At 46.7% G+C, this 18535-nt stretch overlaps 5 protein-coding genes across 5 annotated transcripts; 3 read left to right on the forward strand and 2 right to left on the reverse strand.

The window, feature by feature from the left end:
* Nucleotides 1–1959: 1959 nt before the first annotated feature.
* Nucleotides 1960–2689, reverse strand: K441DRAFT_538264 (uncharacterized protein; the record flags this gene model as incomplete). Its single annotated transcript, XM_067642519.1, has 2 exons — nt 1960–2279; nt 2335–2689. 2 exons carry the CDS (start codon nt 2687–2689, stop codon nt 1960–1962), a joined length of 675 nt encoding a protein of 224 aa, XP_067508779.1.
* A 283-nt stretch (nt 2690–2972) lies between these two features.
* K441DRAFT_539320 (uncharacterized protein) lies at nt 2973–3790 on the reverse strand (the record flags this gene model as incomplete). Its single annotated transcript, XM_067642551.1, has 2 exons — nt 2973–3620; nt 3674–3790. 2 exons carry the CDS (start codon nt 3788–3790, stop codon nt 2973–2975), a joined length of 765 nt encoding a protein of 254 aa, XP_067508780.1.
* Nucleotides 3791–5363: 1573 nt separating this feature from the next.
* Nucleotides 5364–6727, forward strand: K441DRAFT_692861 (PLAC8-domain-containing protein; the record flags this gene model as incomplete). The annotated part of the gene is made up of 3 exons (XM_067652600.1): nt 5364–6230; nt 6286–6383; nt 6440–6727. Exons 1-3 carry the CDS (start codon nt 5822–5824, stop codon nt 6725–6727), a joined length of 795 nt encoding a protein of 264 aa, XP_067508781.1. The 5' UTR covers nt 5364–5821.
* Nucleotides 6728–11423: 4696 nt separating this feature from the next.
* K441DRAFT_652725 (SGT1-domain-containing protein) lies at nt 11424–13676 on the forward strand. Its single transcript, XM_067647404.1, has 3 exons — nt 11424–11756; nt 11835–12034; nt 12111–13676. The coding sequence occupies exons 1-3, from the start codon at nt 11522–11524 to the stop codon at nt 13539–13541; spliced, it is 1866 nt and encodes a 621-aa protein (XP_067508782.1). The 5' UTR covers nt 11424–11521; the 3' UTR covers nt 13542–13676.
* Nucleotides 13677–15381: 1705 nt separating this feature from the next.
* Nucleotides 15382–17719, forward strand: K441DRAFT_652727 (uncharacterized protein). The gene is made up of 4 exons (XM_067647405.1): nt 15382–15441; nt 15490–15609; nt 15664–17562; nt 17669–17719. The coding sequence occupies exon 3, from the start codon at nt 15699–15701 to the stop codon at nt 17556–17558; it is 1860 nt and encodes a 619-aa protein (XP_067508783.1). The 5' UTR covers nt 15382–15441; nt 15490–15609; nt 15664–15698; the 3' UTR covers nt 17559–17562; nt 17669–17719.
* The last annotated feature ends 816 nt before the right edge of the window (nt 17720–18535 follow it).

Here is an 18535-nt window from a genome sequence, read left to right on the forward strand (position 1 = left end):
CGCTTAAACAAGTTACTGCTCAAAAAGGACTTAATACAGGCCAAGCATTTCAGGTATTAATTAACGAGATATGGCAGCTACAACGCGGGTTAGCTAAGGACCTTTAAAATGATATAACATTCTACAATAAGCTACTTACTATGTGCTAAGACGTACTAGCTTACAAACCAGCCTGCTTTCGACCCGCTACTACCCTTGCTAGCCTTATTAGCGACATCAAATCTGTTCGGGTCACGGTGGGGGGGGGTTTTGGTTTCAATCGATTTCTTCTTCCTTCCGCAGAGGATCGTAAGGATCGCGGTGCCTAAATAGGGGGGGGGCTGAGGTCGGACTATCTATCGGGCCGTAGGTGGTCAGGTAACCTACGCTACGCTATGCGGCCCCTACCGTATACGCTCTGCGCGTAACACTATTTATAACCTCTACTTATATAGACAAAATCCTTAATTGCAACGTACGGTAAATAAGAACCAGAGATTAAATCATTCTATACCGACCGACGATATTACCCCCCTAACCGTTAATACCGCAATAAGGGCAAAAAGTACTTTATATGCAGCAAATCTGGATATTGGTCTACGAACCATACAAAGGACGAAAGGGACCAAAAAATACGTCAATATATCTCCGATTTTGAGGGCAGTAACGATAACGACGACGACAATGACCAAGGGGATACCTTTACAGCGAGGTTTGGAGCTTCTAATTTCTACCTCAACATTAAACCCTATCCTAGTTATCACGGCGACCCTAAGGCGGAGACGTTTTGGACCAAATTTGTAAAGGGAAAGGGATAGAGACTACGGACTTATTTACCAGTACCCCTTTCTCTTATTTCCTAGTTGTTGCCAGTGTCTGAATAAGGTTCTATAATATACGGTTGCTTATAACCAATTGGGTTAACTACGTAAGCTAAGCGAGCTCAGGAGATCCACCAAATTCCACCTGTAGAAGTAGAGAAAGAAGAAGAAGAAATTGATTGAAACCAAAACCCCCCCCCACCGTGACCCGAACACTTATAAATAGCTTTAAAATAGCCTTTATTTATTTAAAATATACTACTAACCGCGTAGATTAAGTAAATACTATTAAGTGCGCGGAAAGAGTAACGCTTATTTATTGTTACGGGACACCCCTATAACACCTTATACACGTCTACCTGTTTCTACTAACTCAGCAACTAGAGACTAACCACGAGACGGCAATCTAACGGCAATTTGCGGCAATCTAACGACAGTCTGCCATATTCTGCCATATTCCGCTAAGTTCCATTAAACCCTGCCAAGTTCTGCCAGGACCACTTCCTAAATCCTATTCTGCCCCGTGTACGTGTTGACCAAGCAACCAAGCTAACGATATATACCCTTTCTTCCCGTTTTCCTACCTTCTTTCCTTACGCAACGTCTTAACCTTATCACACAGTTTATGTATATAGCTTAATAATATCTACCTCGTTATATATTATCGTCGCTTGTACTCACTCCGTGACATTTATTGCTTAAAGTAAGCAAAATATATAGAATGCGCGAGGAGGGCATTATATATTAATTGCGTATTAAGTGCAAAAAAAGCTTAATAGAATAAAGGTACTACTTACCCGGGTAGCTATAAATGCGCAATTAGCTGCACTGCGTTGTTGGTTTCTATTAAATGCGGCAGTATGCCGCTCCTTAGTCGATACCATATGCTACACGTTATAGTGCGCGGATTGCGCATTTGGCCGCAATATGCTGCCAAATGCTGCAAAAATGCTGGTAAATTTTTTCCTGACGAAGGCTTCGTTACAAGTAATAGGTATTTAGGGCCTATAATAAATATAAACTACATAGTTAAGTCATAGTCTGGTTAAAGGGCCGTAAAGCATTGTAAAGCATTTATACCTTTATACTGGCTATATTAGCCAAAGCCCGTTAAGTGCCTAGGTGGGCCTGCCTCCTATATAACGTGATATGGGAGTGCTTAAGCATCTTTGACCTTTGCCAGATCTTCTTCCGTCAAGACAGAAACCAGGAGCTCCAGAAGGTCCACCCAACTATCCCTCTTTCCAATGTGGACCAATTGCCGAACCGCGTCAAAGAGTCTCTCTGGGTGAGTAGACTCATATCTAACAAAATCAATATTTTCTTTATGCTGTGCCAGCCAATACAGCAAATATCCTATGTCTTCTAGATCCCTCTGGGCTTTTATGATACTACGCGGTCTAGTACTTTCGGATAACATTGCCCATCGTTTGATCTTGGTCAAAATAAGGATGCTGGGTTGCAGTACGGGGAGGTCTTCTGCAAAGTCACATTAGTTTTCACTATGTAATAGGGGCCGATGACAGCTGCATACGGTTTTCAGGTGAGAACGCAGTGATATGAGGTGGAAGACCGAGTGTCCCAGCAGCCAAAGTTTCGACATTAACTCGGACTTGCTGATTAGCTTCGCTAGTGAAATATAGTTTAAGTCCCTCTACCGAAAAGCGAGCGTCTTGCTTTTGAAGTAATGGACGAATTCGATCGAAAATCTCCCGTGTGTCGCCGACATCGATCATCACGTCGATGTCTTCTGTGGGCCGAGTAGCACCCAGAAGCCTGATCCCGAAGCCGCCAATAAAGGCATGGAGGATTCCTTGCTGCGTAAGGAGTTTGGACAGTGCATGAGCGGCCTCTAGTTGCGCAGCCTTGACTTGTTCTTGCGCTGACATAGTTGCATAAGTTTTGCAAGAAAGAACTAGTGAGGACAGAAATTTTGTTGAAATTAGGAGATCACAGCCTTCTGTGGTCATGTGGAATGTATGGTAACTGTTATGAGCATGGCTTCAGGCTGCAGGTACATGTAACAGCCCACGGCCGCCTAGAACGGCACAAGGACATAGTTGGAGCTTAAGGAACGTGGAAATACGGTAGGTATTAAATGACACATTTGCCCACCGCGGCTCTAGTTCCAAGAAATTTAAAACTCGGGCCGCATTTGAAGCCAGGCCCGTTTCAGACTATTCTACCCACATTTGAATCTTTTGGCTTTATTTCTTGCAGCACGCAATAAGGTAGATCTTCATACTTTGCTTGTCCCGCAACTATCGCCACCAACACATCCCCAATCCAGCACTCATCATCTCTCCAGCTCCACCGCTTGATTTCATTAACTGCCCTTTCCCTCTCCAACTGCTCTGCTTTTGTTTCAGGTTCGTCATTGGTTTTAAATTCCATATAGTCGCCCTCATAGCTCATGTCAAAAAGACCGTAAATGAGAACCTTTGCCAGATCTAAAATGAGTATACGGCGTAGATTGCTGCCTCGATGTTCGCGAGCCGCCATGCGCACAAAAGTAGCACATGCAGTTGCACGAGACAGTGTCAGGACATTATATGGTGATTGTGGCGTGCTGTGAGTCTTTGGGATCGGATAAAGTTCATTTAGGTTAAGACCAGTCCAAGACAAAGGAAGGAGGATAAGTCGGCATGAGAGGTAGTTGTGCGGGTTGTAATCGTTAAGTAGGAAATAAAATCCTATTTTTGCAAAGTCGGATGCGTATGATGGCAGGTACTGGTCCCTACTGGTAGGTTGTAGTTTGTTATCAGTAGCTATCTGACATGCTTTTGAGAGTTGCTTGTCCGGAACCAAATAAACTAAATCCTAGCCGTTGATGGTGTCAGATACAATACAGTAAGATGGGTAGAGATGCTTACAGATGTGACAGCGGGATAACTAAGACGCTGAAGGAGGTGGTTTTCCCATTCCACTAGCTGAATCTGGTGAGCTGCAAAACTTGATAAAACTTTATCCACGCTCGCGGCCGAATCCATAAGGGAGCGATATTTGGTGCAATTTACAACCTCAGCAAGCTCAGACGCGATTCCGTTGGTGCGGAGTCAATCGGCCCGCGAAGGCCGCCGGTTTTAAAAACGGTCCAATTTTTTAAGCGAGTATTTTGCGCATTTTAGGCCCGCGATAATAAATAAATAGCAATTGCGCCTTGAATGTAACTGTAAGCTTTGCAGTGTGTGGGTATTGAACGAGCGACTTGATTGTAAATGTACCTCTAAAGCCTCTATATATACACGAAGAAGGTGGAGGTAATAAGACATAAAAGGGTAATAGGTAACTGAAATGGGAACAGTGATCTGCAAGCAATATTGATCTGCAAGCAATATATAGGGTGGCGTTAACGCTGTCCCGGAGCCTTCCAAGCGGTGATCTTGTGTCTCAGCAGTGTCGGTAGTCGGTTACAGTAACTATTGTAAAATTCTAAACTAATAAACTAATCTGCTTCTTCTCTATCGCATAATACTTTAATTAAGAGTTTTGGGTGTTAGGTTGAAATTGCATACGAATTCCAAAAGGTAGAGATTTTGGCGTTCCTTGCGTTTTAGCAGATGGATGATTTTCAAAACCGTCGGCCTTCGTAACCACATTCGTGGTGCAGACGAAATATAGGGTTGCATCTGCATTCAGAATATTCCTGACCGAAAGCGTCAGTATAAATTGCTAATCCACAGCTTGATTTAAGGTGTTGGAAAGACATAACTATATGCCTGGCAAGACTTACAACCCTCGTTGGTGAGGTTGGCTTTATATAGAGACAGGTAGGTAATAAACGTTCGGCTTGCTCTCGTGTGTCGGCGGACCACCGGAATCACGACAATATCTGCAGTTTTCCTTATACTCGCGGTTGAATTGCTTAACCACGACAACTTAAAATACTACTATAAATTGATCGATTAGAGAGACGACCCGATATTTTATAGATATCGGGCTGAAACCAGCCTATATCCCATGCGCCGTCAAGGTGCTCCTTTTATTGTGGCCCGTGCGCGAAAACCAAAACATCAACACGCGTCTCTATATAGCTTCTTATCGTGATTAAACCACCACAATGGGCTGCAAACGTTCTTCCAATGATGTAGACCTTGTTTAACCTAGAGTCGAATTATATATTAAATTTAAGCTTTATTACTATAATATTGGGTTATAATTAATCGATCAAATCTACAACTTTATTTTGCCAAGACTTAATTAAATCTAGAGCCTCTGGTTGGCTCAGGAAAAGGAGCACCTTTCGTGACGGCGCATGGGATAATGGCCTAAAGTTAAGATTAATTTCGATTTAGTCAAAAATTGCGTTATTAAAGATTGTAATATTGCATATAACGTCGCAATAAGTGTACGCATAAGAGCCAAAAATTAATCATTTATAGACCTAGCTCATGCGATTATTTTAAGCCTATATATAGCCCTAGACCTTATATAGGTAGCTTTAATAATTTTGTTAAAGATTATATATATCCCCATACAAATTTAGACGACGCGAGACTTAGCTATAACGTCGTAACGGGTGCATATGTAAGGCCCAAAAGTTGATCGATTATAGAGCTGGTCCTTGCGATTATTTTAAGCCTATATGCAGCCCTAGGCCTTTCGTGGGTGGCTTTAACAATTTCGCTAAAGAAGTACTCTAGCAACTTGGAGCGGAGAAAATCCTGCGATTGATAAGGAGTGGTCTCCAAAGCTCTTATCCTATCCAATACAAGCACAACCCCCGCCAAGGTGAAACAAGCGAACCAGCTAATCACGAGGCTGCAGGGCTGCAGACTTCGCCCGAAGCTATATAGCCTACCGGGAAATCTCGCGAGCGACGATCCAAGCCATCCACTGGTTGAAGCTTGGACGAGGGATCGCATTCTTCGGTCTTCAGCCGCACCTGTTTTCCCCAATTGCCCCTCTCTTCGTGTTTTTATATCCACTTGTAAAACAACCGCATCCCTCAAGCTCTTGAGATTTCGCTGAGCCTCTAAAATAACAATCTTTTCTATTTAATACTCTGGGTAATTTGCATAATGGCAGATGCGCCTGAAGTCGTTCCCCCCCCAACCGAGATCGAAGAGTCTATGAGCCCACCTTATACGCAAAATAACAGCTCTACACCTTCGACGGACAAAAAGCTTCCCGTTTCAGATAAGAAAGGGTATTCGTCTGAAGCAGAATCACCTAAACCAGATAGGACGACGCCAAAATTCCCCGTTGAAGAGCAAGACAGGACGACGCCGAAATTACCCCTAGAAGAGGGTTCACGAAGCTACGGGGACTCGATATCGCAATTTAATCCTCCCCAAGACTATAATACCTGTAGGAGCATCAAGCCTGGCCCACCGGAGGAGTACCAACGCGCGCAGACTCAAAGCGCGAATCATGACGGAGAGGATTGGCAGATCGGTTTCTGGGATTGTTGTAGTACAGGAAGTCTATGTGGGTGTTAGTAAGAACAGGTTGTTGGATGTTTGCTAATATGTTGATTTCGTAGGCTTGGAAGCAGCGGCATGTCCATGCATCCTCGCAGGCCGCCGTCATCTTCGCATAAAGAATACTAAACCCACCGAGCTCACAAGCACAAATGGCTACGTTAGTCCCTCATCGCCCTCTCTGAACCCTCCATCATACCGCTCCCTAACTAACAGGTTCTGCGCAAACCACAGTGCTTCGGTTGCTTCGTCTTCACCATTCCATTAATACCCTGCTACTGGGCCTTTACTATGTCTACACGCCGCGAAATCCGCTATAGGTACGGCATCCGTGGCTCGAATCGCGGGGACTGCATGCGCTCGGCGTGCTGTCCGTATTGCGCGCTTGTGCAAGAAGAAAGAGAAATTTTATTGCGAGAGGATCAGAAAAGTAATGCGGTTGCAGGAGGTGATGGTGGATACGGACAGAGAAAGGATGCGATGGTATACCAGCCAGGCCAATGAACTCTGGAATGCCATCGCGTTTTATAGCCCATTGTGGTGGCATCCGCACCGGCGGTCACGGAAAATTAGGGAAGGCACTGTGGTGAAATTCGTCTTAAGGTTAACGTAGTCCACAGGCTAGTGACCCACACGGGCCAGTGACTCACCCCACCAAGAACGCGTCTCTATAGCTTCGAAAACGGCTTTGCTTGTAGGCTTGAATAGCTAGTTCAAGCCTACCTTCTTTGCGTAAGGCTGCTTGTTGTTGTGGTGTAGTTATAGCAGTAGTAAAAAAGATCGCGACGCGTTCTTGGTGGGGTGAGTCACTGGCCCGTGTGGGTCACTAGCCCGTGGACTACGTTATCGATAAGGCTCGCTAATATGCTAGTCACCGTTTGTGCGTGTGCATGGATCACTTGGTAGAATGACACTACCGTTGAAAGGAACAGCGCGAATTTTGGAGGGAAACCTTAGATATCAGGCCTTGATATCACAGTTAAGCTGGTTAGAGGAATCAATAGCTGCCGCTTGCAGTAGAATCGCGGTGATGTTCTAGACTACTTTTTTTCCTTTTGTTCTCAACACTTTCATGTGCTTCTGGGGAGCAGAAGCGTGTTCTGATGACTTATCGGGATGAATAAGGCAAGAAATATCATGCAATATCATTCTATATCATTCTCGTGGAACCCGAGCCTTTCCCGGTCTTAGCCCTAACTCCAGAATAATGCAATGCGATGCAGTATCCAAACGCCATAGGCGGCCCAATGCGGTAGAACACAATCCAACTCGTTCTCTCATGCTGCAAAATGAAGCACCAGGCTAACAATAACAGCCTAACAAATTGAACTACCTCGCTACAAGGGCAGCGCCCCTCCTACTCCGCCCCCTCATTTGTTCGAGCTTCCTCACAAGGGAATCGTGCAACTTTTTGTTCCCCGCCCACTCCTGTTGCTGTTTCCTCATTCGCACACTAGCAATTACCATCCATCCTACAGTACGGAGTGAGGGTTTCTTCTCTCGGATCGAGATGTCGGGTGTTATTCCCATTTCCTCGATGAGTTTTAAATCTGCCTTATTGCTGTACAAAGAATAGCGTTAGTAAATATTCTGAAGTTCAAATGTCGAATTGGATCAAAGGTGTTGAGAGCGTATGCTCTTACCATTGCCCATAAACTTCAATCATCATTAAAAAGAACCTCTTCTGGTAGCTCAGGGCCTCCCTAAATCCTTCCTCTCTCAAGCATTTTGCCCTCAGAAACTGAATTTGTTTTGCAAGGCCTCTTAGCTCGCTCGCATGCTTCTTCTCTTTTTCCATGATGCCTTGCTTTAGATCCATCACTTCTTCAGTGTTGTTATTCGAGGTGGCTTGCAGCTGCTTCTGAGCGGATTCAAGGGAGAGTTGAGTAGCGCGGAGTTTGCGCTCTTTTTCGCGAATTAGAGATTTCGATTCGGCGGCAATTGCAGAAAGGCGTTGGTCGCGCTCAGAGACCTGGAACTGAAGCTCTTCTACATCCAACGTTGCGCTCCTCAGGCGTTCGTGGAGTTCGCGGAGATCATTGGATTGACGCCTAGTTTGTTCTCTCTCTTTGCTGCTGGCTTCCTGCTTAAGTTTGGACGCATATGCTTCGATCTCTCCATCCTTCTCCGAGATCTGTAACTGCAGATGCTCAACCTCAGCTTCCGCGGCGCGGAGCCTGGTCTCCTGTTCTCGAACCTCCTGGCGAAGTCTCCTTTCGGTATCGGCTAGTTTCTTCTCTTTCTCCTCAACCTGTAACTGCAGCTCTTCAGCTTCCAGCTTCGCGGCTTTTAGCAAATCGTGCAGGTCCTTTCTTTCCTGCGCAATTGCAGCGTCGTTGTTGGCGGCCTTCCGTGCATCCTGAAGATCCTTGTTGAGCTTCTCGATGCGAGAGGTTAATGAGTCTCGGTCTTGGTCTGCCACGTTTAGGTCCTTTTCTAGGTTTTCGATTTGCGATTGCAACTTCGCCTTTTCGCGCTCCGCAGTGCGAAGGTCCTTCTCCAATGGCTCGATCTTGGCCTGCAAATCATACGACCCATGGATTTCTTTTTCCAGCACTACTATCTTTGCTTGTAAGCCCTGCTTCTCTTCGTTTGCTTCCTCAAGACTGTCTTCTAAGACCTGAATCTCATCTTCAAGATCCTGCTTTGTGGAGGACAATTCCAGCTTGAGTACTTCAAGCGCAGCAAGACGCTCTTCCGCTGTGCGTTGGAGGGTTTCGAGTTGACCCTTCTGGCTGTTGACAGTTTCTCTGAGAGATTCGAGGTCATTGTCCCGCTCCCGGACGATGTTCTGCACTGCCTCAAGCTGGGAATCGGGTTCGTCAGCGTGCTGGCGGAGAGCATCAAGTTCAGAATTGCGCTCCCGAATTGTTTTACGTGCCGTTTCCAGCTCGCGTGTACGCTCATTCAGGGTTGAGTGAAGGTTTTTGAGCTTAGACAGGGCGGTTTCTTGGGTGGAGATGGTCTGTTGAGTTGCAGATAGCTCGCGGTCGCGTTCGTCAAGTGTGGCGCCGAGTGCTTGAATTTCTCGGAGCGCACTATCACGTTCGCGAGTTGCCTTCTGCAAAGCTTCCATCTCACGCTCTTTGGAAGACATTGTCTTGCGGATCTGTTGGATTTCTTGAAGAGCGGAATCGCGTTCCTGTCTAGTATTCTCCAGAGTCTCCAATTCACGCTCCTTGATGGTGATAGTTCTGCGAAGTTGCTGGATTTCGTCTTCTCGTACGCTTTCGTCCGCTCTGAGACGTTTCATTTCTTCAGTGGACTGTTTTAACTGCCTACGGCAGTCCTCCAGTTCATCTTCAGCAGCTTCTGCTGCATCAAGCCGTGATCTAAGAGTCTCCAATTCGTTGTCTTTCTCGCGTGTGACTTGAAGAACCTGCTGCCGTGCCTCTTGCGCTGCTTGCTGGGCAAGCTGGACTTGGTTGTCACCCTGAGATTCCGTAAGTCTCAGCCTATCTGTAAGAGCGTCAAGCTCGCCCTGCTTCTCCCGTTCTACAGATTGGACTTGTCGTTGCAGAGCCTTTATATCTATATCCTTTTCTCGTTCGAAAGATCGAAGGCGGTCTTCTAGGGTTTCGATTTCCTGCTTCTTTTCGAGTTCGGTTTTCTGAAGTATTTTTTCTAGGTCATGCAGCTCTAATTCTTTCTGCTCTTCTGCCGAATCAACCTTTTCTTGCAGAGCGTCAAGCTCAGCATCCTTCTCTTGCATTAGCTTCCGCAACTGATTCTGGAGATCCTCGATCTGATCAGCTTGTTCGGCGATTAACCGCTCTTTCTCTTCGAGATCCGCATCTTGATCCCCTTCCGTAGATTGTAGTTTGGCTTGTAAAGCTTCCAATTCGTCTTCTTTTGCGTCTAGAAGCCTATCCTTTTCTCGCAATTCAGCTTCCATGTCATCAACATCCCCTCGTAACCTTTCCAGTTCATCTTCATCTGTGTCTGCGGCATCCAGTTTCTGCCGTAATTCTTCTAGTTCGGCGCCTCTCTCCTCTGCTATCTGGCGCAGCTCATCCATCTCCTCCCGCATACCCTCATCAGCGTGTCTGCGCTTGACCTTCTCTGCATATTCCTGAAGCTGCCGCCTGTACTGCTCGAGCTCTTGTTCGGCGTGTTTGAGAGACTTCTGATACTTGTGGAGGTCCCGCGTCATAGTGACCTTGTCGATTTTGAGGTCGGTATTCTCTCTCAACGCCTGTTGATTGAATTCGCTCCCGCTTTTCTTCAGATTTTGTTCGAGGAAGTGGATCTTGAGCTTCAAGCCGAAGTTCTCTTTGTCGATTTGTTCGAGCCGCTGTATATAACTTGTCAGTAAAAAAAATTTAATTGTGGCATTGTCTATAACTCACGGCCTCCTGCTCTCGCAACGTAAGCATGTTCCCCCCATCCAGAGCACCCTCTCCATCTCTTCGTGGGAGCGCCAACGGCGTCGACATGGCGCTGCTACTCGCGACCGGCGGGACTGGTGTTGCATCCACACCCGAATCGCCCATTGAACTCGAATTCACCGCGTCGTACACGCTCGCCTCCGGCAGCGCAGGACTGTTGTCAAATTTGTAGCCCGGCTTCAACGCGGCGGGTGTCATAGGTTTGCCATTCGCATTGAACTTGGGCTGGCTAGTCGCGTAGCCATTTTCCTGCACGCCAATATGCTGGCGAGCTCGGTTCCGTGCCGCGCTCTTTAACAGTGGTGTGAACTCATTCTTTGCGGCCGGTTGACGCAGCGCGGCAAGTGCGTGTCGCGCAGAAGGTGTTCGGAGAGGTTGCGGCCTATTTCCTCGTATTTGATCGAGAAGATCGTGCGAGCCGCCTTTCGAGGGCGAGTGGAAGGTAGGTTCAATGCTGAAGTCAATGTCGGCCTGCGTGATGCTGGCTAGGTCAACTTCGGTTCGCGGGGTATCAAGGTAAGGGACAACCATTTTGACGGTTAGTAGAGGACGTTACTATCCAGGATGCATGAGCCAAAGAATGGAGCGATTAGAGCGACTGGTGTCGAAGTGCTGTTGTGTTAGCTTTATAATGGGCGAAAGTGGAGGACGTGTTGATGATGGGTGTAAACAAAAGATTACAGGGTTCTAGGATTGGCGGTTGGCGCTAGGATGAGAGCGGGTGTAGCATGAAAACGACGCTGCCAAGCTTTCACAACTACGTTAGGTACGTTATTGGAACATGACGAAGTCTTGGCGAATATTCACCCTTACGAATATGCTAAAAAAGTGCCGTTGGAAGCCCCCCTCACTTCCGGATACTAAAATTTTGGTCTCTCTCTCATCCAAGCGATACCTGTTTAACTAAACCATGTCTAATGATGACTTCAAATGGTTTGGGGAGGGTTTCGAGGGGTTCCCAAAGCGTCTACTAGATGACTGTGTTGAGTATATTATTTACATTATTGGCTCCGATCTCTCCGATACTCAAATGCGGGAGCGTCTGCAAAGTGTACAGAGGGCGGCATCAGAGTTAGAAAAGGCCCTGTTGAAAGAATACATATGGCAGCGTGATAGCTTCAGTCTTGAGCTTGTGCGTGGAGAAGGTTAGCTTCTATTTTCTTCGCATCTTATAGATACTGAAGTAACACATAGTGCAAGACAATGGTTAATGACTCGCGTAGGCACCTGGCTCCTCCGCGGTCGCACCAACTATGGAGACTCCGTGGCTGACGAATGGTTGATTGTGTATCTTCTCCGCGAACTTAGCGGGGAGTTTCCTGACGCTTGGATCCGAGTATATGATACTGACGGTGAATTCCTGCTTATCGAGGCCGCAAATTCACTGCCCAAATGGTTGAACCCAGAAGTAGCGGAAAATAGAGTGAGCTGGTCATTACATCTCAAGAAACTTAAATCCTGATTAATAAATTTGAAAGCTCCAGCTAATTCATCTTTAGGTCTGGATTAATAACTCCAAACTCGTTGTAATCCCTATTACCGCTTCATCTACTCCCAAACCTCTCACCCTTACAGAGTCACTCGCTTTCATCTCTACTTCCCAGCCTACTCCCCTAAATATTCCTAGTCTCGAGTCCGAAGCATTCCACCGTCTGCTCTCTTATCCTGACGCTGTCCCCCAAACTCTTCATCATAGCCTTATCCCCGTTCCTCGTAAATTGGCTACAATTCTACATGCCAACCCTGCATACATCGCACCCGCCGTAGAGGTATTCTACTTACGGGACCCTATCGCGCTTCGCTCACTCCAACCCAAAGATAAAAAAGACAGTTTGCGATTTCCTCCAGAAGATTTCGTAAACATGCGCGTGCGCTTCACGAAAGTTCTCTTCGCGCAGCTTAGAAGTCAAGAATGGGTCCCACCCGGTGTATGGGGCGATGCGCTGGCTTCATTGCTGGCAAAAGCCGAGGAAAGTCATGCAGCAGAGAAAGCGGAGATGGGAATCAAGCTTACTACGGGATTTGAGATGCTTGTCAAGGATAGGCAGCATAGAAATACAAGAGCGGTACGAGAGATCTTGCTTTTGCTTGAAGATGTTGAAACCGGAGATGAGCCTCTACCAGTGAATAAAGAGATCGAAGATTGGGGAACAGAGGATGACGATGAAGGATGGTTGGATATCAATTTCGAGGATTTCGAGCGTGAATTAGCCGGGAAGGCTTCGAAGAATATAGATATCAAAGGCGATGCGGAAAAGGGGAAGGATGAGAGGAAGACTACAGGTTTTGGAGATAAAGCCGCTCAAGAAAATCTGCGAAAGATGGTCGAGCGATTCGAAGCTTTCCTAAACGACGATGAAGCAGGGATAGAGGGCGCGGAGGGGCTTGATGACATGGACATCGACAATGGTGACGAGGAAGATGCGGGAGATGGCAGTGATGAAAGCGAAGATGATGAAGAAATTGAACTTAATGAAAAGGAATTTGCGAGAATGATACGCGAAATGATGGGAATGCCGTCGGCAGAGGACGACGCTACATTGGTTGAAGAATCTCGAGCGCTTGCTAGGGCCCAAGAACTGGATTCGTATGATGGATCAGATGGCGAGAATGAGCACGACGAGATTCGCAAGGTGATGGAAAGGATGGAAGCTGAACTGAATGAGTCAGGAGCTTTAAATCTAGATCCTACGCCAAGGAAGATTGCTGCGGCTAAGAATGTAATCAAAAGGAAGGGTAAGCAAAAGGTTGTTGAGACTGAAGATATTGCCAGGGGGAGTTCGGATGAGGAGGAAATTGATATCGATTTCAATCTTGCGAAGAGCCTTTTGGAAAGTTTGAAGGGACAAGGTGGGATGGCGGGCCCAACAGGAAATCTGATGGGCTTGATGGGTGTACACTTGCCGCCGGACGGGGAAGAGAAGGGATAGAGTGCAAAATAACAACCCACCATCCCCAAAAACCGGAAAATGGAAAGATATGGCAATTTCCTGTTGTTTGCCTTCACTCTCAGCTGTATCATAGTTGTAATGCTAGAGATCTATTTTTATCGGATGGTAAGCCCTGAGAAACTCCGAACTCTATAGTATAGGTTATCTCATAAATCCGACATTTCGTAGAAGGTTCAGGTGACTGGGGCAACGCACGGGCTGCATACTAACTCTTAGACCAATCAGAACCCCTACGCACCCCTATCACTAAAATCTTCTGCAAAGCGTCTAAGAGCTTATAGGCCTTATTTTAGTATAAACTAAATATATTAAAAATCGAATTATATATATTTCTATAAGCGATACCCTAACATAAGAGTTATTATATATTTTATTAATATAATAGATTTTTTAAATAATTATATTATAGGACACCCCTATAACACCTTATATACGTCTACCTATTTCTACTAACTTAGTAACTAGAAACTAATCATAAGACGACAATCTGCTATATTCCACTATATTCCGCTAAGTTCTACTAAATCCTGCTAAGTTTTGCTAGGACTACTACCTAAATCCTATTCTACTCTATATAGGTATTAACTAAATAACTAAGCTAACAATATATATCCTTTCTTTCCGTTTTTTTATACCTTTTTTCCTTATATAACGTCTTAACTTTATTATACAGCTTATATACCTAGCTTAATAATATTTACTTCGCTATATATTATTGCCGCTTATACTTACTCCGTAATACTATATTATATTAAACCTATACTACCTCGCCCTGCTTAATATACAGAATAACCTAGAAGCCCCTATATTTATAACTAACCTATATAATATATTTACTAAACAAATTAAGGGCCTGCAATAGGCCTTTATAAATACCTTTACTTAATAAAAGGCCTAATACTAAGGGATAATTAGATCCCTAAGAAAGGAAATTAAAAAGATCCACTATAACCTACTATCTGCTATACTGTCGCCCCTACCTATTCCTGCTAGTGTTAACCTATAAATACTAGATAGAAGAAGCGTGTCTAAAACTAGCTCCTTAACCCTAAATTCGCTAACTAGTGTCCCTATAAAGCAATTAACTAAATACCTGTAAGGGTACTTTTGGTCCCTTACTCGGCTGCATCGCCTAGGGGCTCTTAGGGGTCGCCAAGGCTAGCCTTCGGCTAGCCCTTGGCACCTCCTTATAAGCACCTCGGGCTTGCAGCCCTTCCCTCCTCATCGGTTCGTCTCTCTCTGTACTAGGCTATTGCCTACCCTCATTACCATATCGTCCTCTTCCATCGACTCCCTATGTGACTCATGCTCGGCTTGCCTGCTCCCTACCGTACACCCTGGCAATACTGCCTTACAATACCTCCCTAATCCTCCCACCTATTTAGGTAAAAGGAATAAACTATACTCCTTTTTTAACCATCTTAAGAATAAGCCAAACGGCAGTATTAGCCGCTACGCCACCCCTAATAGCTAACTATGTTATACTATAAGTCGTCTAATAGAAGATGCCGCAGAAACTATATACCCGTTTTAGCTAAGCACTATAAAAAAACTAATTACTATACTAGAAGCATCTTATAGCGACCCTAACTAAATTATTATAGTATAAAGAAAATTAAATAAGATAATATAAGACTTTAAGAGCTTTCTATTATACTTTACTAAGTTCTACCGCTGAAAAGTTGGTGGTGTGGCCAGCTCGCTTGTATGGCCAGCTCGCTTGTAAACTACGTTATACTATTGATATGATATGATCTCGCGTATCGTATCGATAAGGATCGTTTGGATTTTCCGCTACCCTAGTACCGACAAGCACCATCTCGAGCAGATTAGGAAAAATGAAATATATCACATGGGTATTACAAAATACTGTATAGAGGTAAGTTACGTTACTGCACATTACCCTAGCTAACGCGTTTTGTTGCAGATCATGTGGACAGCCTGTTCAGACAACTTTTGATCCAACAGATTCAGCCATCACTAAGTTGGTCCTAAAAACACCAGCAACTAATACAGTCCGTACACAATCTGGGCTCGGATGTAATTCGTCAGTAATCCAGGAGTCAGTTTTCGAGTCAATACTTCTTATTAACTTCGCCAGATCTGAGGAGAACCCTACAAACGAAGTGTTTAACCATGGCTCCAATCCAATATCAGTACTCCAAGCTCGAGAGCCCTAACCACATCCGCCTCATATACCTTTCCTCTGGCGATCCTCACGAGCCGCTATATTGTACTATTCAGCATGCCAACTTGAAAGATGCGCCACAATATCACGCTTTGTCATACGTCTGGGGCGATTCCCGCAAGCCAAAACGCTTACAGATTGGCGGTAACCACTACCTCGATATTACTCTATCGTTGTTTCATGCGCTACGAGATGTGAGGGCAACCAGGGCAGAACGCATGTGTTATGCCGTTTGGGCAGATGGAGTGTGTATTAACCAGGCCGACTTGGATGAACGAGCCCAACAGGTCTCGATGATGAGTTCCATCTACCGCCAATCCACTCATATCATCACGTACATTGGCCCAGAGGCAGACAACAGCAAGCTTGGGCTTGACTTTGCTCATGAGCTGTGTAGCTGGGAGCATCGGCGCCGTGACTCGATCACGCTTGACCCCAGGTTACAAATGTCACCGAAGTGGACTGAACTTGGCCTTCCAGCACCGGAAAATCCCAAATGGGAAGCTTTGCAATCTGTCCTTAAGCGTCCCTGGCCGGGTAGGGCCTGGATTGTACAAGAATCGCTTTTAGGCATCGACCCGCCGATTATGGTGTGCGGCCGATCTTCTGTTCACTGGATGGTACTTTGTCAGACTGTTGCACTTGCGAGGATGGGTCGTCTCCCCGCAGCACTTTCCCCACGTGGGGGCGAGGATTTAGCAGCACGGTGTCTTGTCAACCTCGGAGGGCTCAGGCAAGGTATCTGGTCCGAGAAACGGGAGTTGGCCATACCCCTCTTGACACTCCTCGAGATTTGTCATGACCACCAATGCAGCGATCCCAGAGATAAGATATTCTCACTACTGGGAGTTGCTTCAGATCGCGATGCTCTGGGCATAGAAGTTAACTATCGGACGACGATCTCAGATCTATACACCGAAACGGCGACTCGCATTGTCGAACAGTATCAGTCCTTGGACATTCTAAGCGCGATTGGATCTGAGAAGAATTTTGACTTGCCGTCGTGGGTGCCCGATTGGACCAAGAAGCCTCGCGCTGAGTCGTTCGTTAAACCCACTCTACCAACCCCAAGAGGTTTGAACGTAATTAATTCAGTAAACAATGTCTACAAATACCAAACCGGAGGAAATGGCAAGACTTCCATCAAGATCAATCGTGTCTTGAAGACTCTTACGGTTGACAAAGCCGTCATATTTGACGAGATAACATATATCTCGCAGAAACTGGATGTAGTTCCAATGCTGGAAGGCAGAGGCATGTCTGAGTGGCTGCGGATGAATCTGAAGCATTGTGTTCGCCTTGGTTCGTACCCCGCGCCGGAGACACTCGAAGATGCCTTCTGGATGACCCTGATCGCGGGCAAAACTCATGAGAGTACAGAAGCGGAGTCGCAATTCCGAAGAGAATTCAAGGCCTTTTTTGACGCAGCTTCTGATGGCTTCACTGGCGTTAGAAAGTGGGTCCCTTCTGATTACTTGGGAACTTCTCTGACGGAGGGTTTTGGAACTGCTTCTGCTGCATATAGCAGGCATCAGCTGGTCGGAAACTTCGGCATCGCTCTGCTCGGTGGAGCGGACCAACGTGCTTTCTGCACGTCAGCCGGCGGGTCCATGGGACTAGCGCCAGCCCAGACAATGGAAGGCGATGTGATATGTGTTATACCAGGAGCCCGGGTTCCTTACGTGCTTCGTGAGGATGGTGGGAACTATAAGTTGGTTGGGGAATGTTATGTACATGGCATCATGAAGGGCGAGGCATTGGACCTCCCGCGCTTCGAGTCTGACCTTCGTGAGGTATCGCTTACTTAAATGTCTAGGTTACTCAGCGTGGTCGTACGGAGTTGAGATACATATTGGTGGGCGATACTGGGGACTAGGCGTGGACTAAGCGATACTGGCTAAGATCAAAATGCTCTTACCTTCTCCCCCTGCTCGCTCTCCCTGTGGCTGATGGCTCGCTCTGCCCGTGTGTGATGGCTCGCTCTGCCCGTGGTTGATTGCTCGTTCACCCACCGCCCAGCTCGAGCCCGTCATCCAACTCTCGTCCGCCGTCCAGCTCCTGCCCGGCCATCCAGCTCCTGCCCGTCACCCTCCCGCCCGCCATCCCGCCATTCAGCTCCCACACGCCATCCAATCCGCCGGTCGTCCAGTTCCTGCTCGTCATCCAGCTTTCGCCCACCGCCCAGCTCCCGCCCATCATCCAGCTCCCACCCGCCATCCCGCCATCTCGTCTGCTATCAAACTCCTACCCGCCATCTATCAAGCTCCTGCCCGCCATCCAGCTCCTGTCTACTATCTAGCGCCTGCCCGCTCTGAATCTCCAACCCGCTCTCTACCTCCTGCCCGGCTTATCGTTCTCTTCCCGCGGTGCTTGTGGAGGTGGCGGGAGTGGAGGAGGTAGGCTCGCCAGAGGCAGGCTCGTTGGGGAAGGTAAGCTTATCAGAGAAGATCGTGCTAGTGCTTCTCGCCGTCGAGGCCGGTGCCGTCAGGGAGGGTTCTGGGTTCTTGACATCAAGACGGGTTCTCGGTTGTGCCATCAAGGCGGGTGTCGTCGAGGTGGATTCTGGGTCGTGCTGTCAAGGCGGGTGCAGGTTCTTGAAGCAGGTCAAAGGCGCATCAACCTCGCCTCGGGTTTAGATTCTGTTCATGGCCGTTGTGGCTGGCAGCACCATCACGGGAGCCCGTGGTTCTAGGTCTGTCGGTGCCTCACAGACAGGTCAGGTCTGGTCTGGGTTCGCTCCATGCCCAGCAGGCAGGTTAGATCTGGGCTCGCTCCATACCTTGTA

The sequence above is a fragment of the Cenococcum geophilum genome (genome assembly GCF_001692895.1).
Source record: "Cenococcum geophilum 1.58 unplaced genomic scaffold K441scaffold_4, whole genome shotgun sequence".
Lineage (NCBI taxonomy): Eukaryota > Fungi > Ascomycota > Dothideomycetes > Gloniales > Gloniaceae > Cenococcum > Cenococcum geophilum.

Coding starts and splice junctions, on each gene's coding strand:
- K441DRAFT_652725 (XM_067647404.1), top strand. CDS start 11,522: ATGTCTAATGATGACTTCAAATGGTTTGGGGAGGGTTTCGAGGGGTTC. Junction 11,757..11,834: donor TGAGCTTGTGCGTGGAGAAG/GTTAGCTTCTAT, acceptor TGACTCGCGTAG/GCACCTGGCTCCTCCGCGGT. Junction 12,035..12,110: donor CAGAAGTAGCGGAAAATAGA/GTGAGCTGGTCA, acceptor ATTCATCTTTAG/GTCTGGATTAATAACTCCAA.
- K441DRAFT_652727 (XM_067647405.1), top strand. CDS start 15,699: ATGGCTCCAATCCAATATCAGTACTCCAAGCTCGAGAGCCCTAACCAC.